The 4,143-nt window shown below is 47.8% G+C and overlaps 1 protein-coding gene across 2 annotated transcripts; it reads right to left on the bottom strand.

Annotated features, from left to right (window-relative positions):
- Positions 1 to 2,352: 2,352 nt before the first annotated feature.
- Positions 2,353 to 3,754, bottom strand: LOC147642201 (uncharacterized). 2 transcript variants are annotated; one of them, XM_086803679.1, is made up of 2 exons: positions 3,349 to 3,754; positions 2,353 to 3,012 (listed from the first exon to the last, which is right to left on the bottom strand). In XM_086803679.1, the coding sequence occupies exons 1-2, from the start codon at positions 3,731 to 3,733 to the stop codon at positions 2,900 to 2,902; spliced, it is 498 nt and encodes a 165-aa protein (XP_086659805.1). In that variant the 5' UTR covers positions 3,734 to 3,754; the 3' UTR covers positions 2,353 to 2,899. The 2 variants fall into 2 exon arrangements, with proteins under 2 accessions (XP_086659805.1, XP_086659796.1); XM_086803670.1 differs by having other exon boundaries at positions 2,353 to 3,058.
- Positions 3,755 to 4,143: the final 389 nt, after the last annotated feature.

Below are 4,143 nucleotides of genomic sequence, written 5' to 3' on the forward strand. Positions count from 1 at the left end.
AGCCCACTGAGTCCACCAAGGAATGGCCTCACCTTCCAAATACCAACTGGCTAAGATCACTTTGTCAATATCTGTTTTCCTAACTGCGGCAAAGTAAGCTTCAAATTGATGTAACCATGAATACAGAGTAGTGGGATCGAGTTTACCATTATACTTACTGAAATTCATTTTCTCGGGAAAATGATTCGAGGGCGCCGCCGGTGTCAATCTGGCGTCCAAAGCTCGGAGGTAACGCTCGTGTTCCACTCGTCGCATGGCTTCGTCTTCTCGTTGTCGAATCTCCAATGCCCGTATCTGCATCTCAAGCAAAGAGCTTGACTGCGGCTGTGACCCCTCGAGAGGGTCCCTGTGACGAGGATCTGGTATCTGGGGTACGGAAGGAGAGGGAGGAGGAGATGGAAAACGCGACGCTGGAGAGCGAGAACGCTCCTCCAGAGCCAAAATCCGCGCCTTCTGCTCGTCCAACTTGGTTGTCTGGTCTGCGATTGCTCGCATCATCTGCTGGAACATGTCTTGTACACTCAAGCCGGGTGCCCTAGCTGGGCTGCCTGGTGCACTCTGGTCCCATGGTTCTGGTTCTCTCTCGTCGCCAAAGCTCGCCATAGCGGGAATCTGCAATTCCTTTCCGGAACGCAATCTGACCATCCACTGTCTGTGTGGGAGACTTCCGGAGGCTAAAAACCAACCGTCCTTCGAGGGACAGGAGTCACTCCGAAAAGGGTAGTCCACCGGCGTCTAAAAACCAACCACACGAGCGAAAAAATTTTCTGGTTTTCTTTGCTGAATCTTCGTCCTTGAAGTAGGCTCTGATACCACTGTAATATGCGGAAGCTTCGGAGAAGGATCGGTACTTCAAAACTCAGAAAACAGCACTCTTTTCGCGACGGAATTAACGCACAAACTGAAAGACTATGTGCAGAAAATAGAGAGAGAAGGGGGAGATGGAGAGGACACAGTATTGGGTCCCAATTACCCTCTGTAGGGCCCCCACCACGGATGGTGTATTTGCTTTATTAGAATGATGTGAATCTGAAAACAAATACAAGAGTACTTGACCTTTTCTTGGCTGGAAAACCTGCCCTTGACCTTCAGTCCTTCACCCCTTAGCTTTAGCACTGTTCTTGGCTGTCCTGGCCCTTGGTTGCTTGGAGCTCTTGGTGAATTATGAGATGCTTCTAATGAAACTATGGGCTGGGCTTTTATACTTCCCAAAACATCCAGTCGGCTGGTTTCAGGACAGCCCACGACTGAATAAAAATCTTAAATGCTTTCACACTCAATAAAGTGTTTTCACATTGGTTTAGAGCCTGTCCAGCCTGCGCATGACCCCTGGACAGCCTCCTGGCTGCTGGGCATTCAACGCAGAGGTGTGGGACTGCCCCCCACACCTGGCCGCCTTCTGTCCAGGGCTTATACCCTCTGTCGGCTGCCTGTCCAGAGGGTCTGGAGCTGGCCGACTGCCCCTCCAGCCCTTGCCTTGGCTGGTGGGCATAGTCTTGGGCCCTCCTGGCCCCTTGGGGGTGGTTCTATGCCTCCCCCATGCCCATACTAATTATGCCAATGCAAACACCTACACTGGGGTAGCCCTATGGGCTGGCCCCATCTCTACATGCAACCTACATGCCTACAGAGGCCTGGCATCCAGTTGCAAACCAGATACTCAGCACATCTGACATCATTCCAGAGGGAGACTCACAGCGCGGACTGGCACTGCTTCTTGTGCAGGACATTGCACACCTGACCTTGGACTCATGTGCAGGACAATGCACACCTGACCTCGGACGACTGAGATGGATCCCTGGCTGACTCGTCCCGGACTGGGCTCACATGGGACCAGTTCACCATCCCAGGTCCTGCACCTTCTGTACAGAATGTCTACGTGGCATCCAAGTGCGGGATGCACGTGACAAGATGCCCAAAAGCCTTCTAATACTGGCTAAGGCTGACTTGCTGCTGAATGCAAAAACCTGTCAAAAAAAGTCACATACTGATGTAAAGAACTAGAACAAGTGACCACCTCAAAAATCGTCCTCTAGTGAAGTTGCTCAACCAACGCTGCTACACCTATCCATACAACCTTTCAGCCAATCTGCTTTTGTTGCTGCCAGAGCCTCAAGCCACTTGAATCTGAATGCCTAGAGTGCTCTGTAGTTTGCCTACCTATGTGAACAAACATGTCTGACGGTCTGACCTGAAGATACTTTGCTGGATTTAAAATTGCATATTCATCTTGCTGCATTTATGCTCTCTTTTGGTGCACGTCATGTAACAGGTCCTCTCAAAACGGTTTCACTACTTTTAACACAAGTCCATAAAGTTTATATCCACGTCCATAATTGTAAAGAGCACGTATTTCTCTTCCAAGAAGTTGCACTTCATAAAATGAAGCTTACTGATACAAGATGGCAAAGTAGCAGTTGCCCAAGTGGTTAGCTCATGAGCCACCCTATTTAAGCATTCATTCTGAAATCTACTTGGAAAAAGATGGCAAAGTCACAAACGCTTTCTCCTAAGAAACATGCAAATGCTGTGCAGCAATATCAGGGTTATAAAGTGTGGTTCCAGTAATCATCAGTGTGTCAAGGTTCAAACCCTAACATCACTAGCACAACTATCAAACCATTCAGAGTTCAACTTCTTCAACCAGGGACAAGAAGCTTTGAAAAACAACTTTGTTGCATCCATAAAGCTCTTATATGCTTGAAAAGCTCAGATGGAGTAGGGAAAGCTTTTCCCAGGAGGAAACCCAGCTAGCAGCAGCAGCCACGAGCTGGTTTTTGACTGGGAAAGGCCAGTTGCTGGCCTTTCCTGGCCGTCATGGCCGCTGGGAGAAGAGGCGATCGCGCATTTTTGTGACACGTCAGCATTCTGCAGAAGGGATCTTGCGTTTTGTGACACGTCAGCATTCTGCAGAATGGATTCTGCCTGCTGAGTTGATGGAAATCTCCGACCATTCTGCAAAATAATACCTCCTGAATGTACAGCTTGGATGGCGCCTCCCTCGACCGGCGGCTATGACGGAACATGGAACCAATGCCACATGATAAAATATGCAAACCTGAACATGTTGAATTGAATGTAGAAAAACCCACGCCAACAGTGAAAACATGTTTCAAACTTGAATGCTAAGATCAAGTGAAATAATGGATTCTAAAACTGATGACAAAAATACGAAGCTGTTGTCATCATGTATTAATGTCACCCTCATGTTACATGCTTCAGAACATAATCGGTATCGTGAATATAAGCTTGTGTTCTAAATCAAAATACTTTCTTGGTTTAGTAGGGTTAGGGTTGGATTAAAACCCTAGAAACAGCAATCACAGTCAAAAGGGCAAAGGGGGGTACCGCCTGAATTTTTCTTGTTCCAACCAAGCTCATCGTCTGTGTAGACAGAAAACCCATCCTTGGTTTTCTTGCGAGACTTGGGCCCTGATTCTGACAGGGGCGGTCCTTCTCCTTCTCCTCCTCCTCCTTTTCCAACAGACAGAGTTTTCCGTTTCTTTCTGGCTTGTTTGCCGGAACCCTTGTTCAGAGATGCGTCGGCTTCGACCGAAGCTGCTTCGTCAGGCTTCCTTTTCTCCCGGCCGGATTTGTTGCTATCGGCGGCAGCCTTCTCAGAAGACGCTGGTTTCTTGCATCTCGAGAAAATCTCGTCAATTTCATGAGCTCCATCCGCCACTGTTGGTGTGGCAGACACGGACGTGGTCTGTTTCTTTTTCTTGCCTCCCATGGGTGTGTGCGCGCGCGTGTGTGTTTGAGAGAGAGAGAGAGAGAGAGAGAGAGGGAGAGACACACACACACAGTTATTGTTATTGTTATGCATTCGTTTTTAAATTAAAAGAAAGAGTTTTTAATAGTTATAGCACCTAGGTCCACACCTTAAGGCTCACAGTGGTGGAAAAGTGGGGAGGTTTATGTGGCAAAACTTGATTTGATAAAGTGCCACATCATGGACATTCATTCGGGTGTTAACTTCCGACCCCTACGAAAAAGGAAAGCTTTGCTTAGAGCAAAGATAGTTGGTAGGCTAGACTAGTTGATGCACCTTGTTGATTTTGAGAAGACCTCTCTACCCTATCTAAAAACACACTTTAGTCGAAAATGTTTGAAGCACGGCTACACTTTTCCACCACACTCACT

Source organism: Cibotium barometz, chromosome 1 (assembly GCF_041138505.1).
Source record: "Cibotium barometz isolate CiBa-2024 chromosome 1, ASM4113850v1, whole genome shotgun sequence".
NCBI classification, from domain to species: domain Eukaryota; kingdom Viridiplantae; phylum Streptophyta; class Polypodiopsida; order Cyatheales; family Cibotiaceae; genus Cibotium; species Cibotium barometz.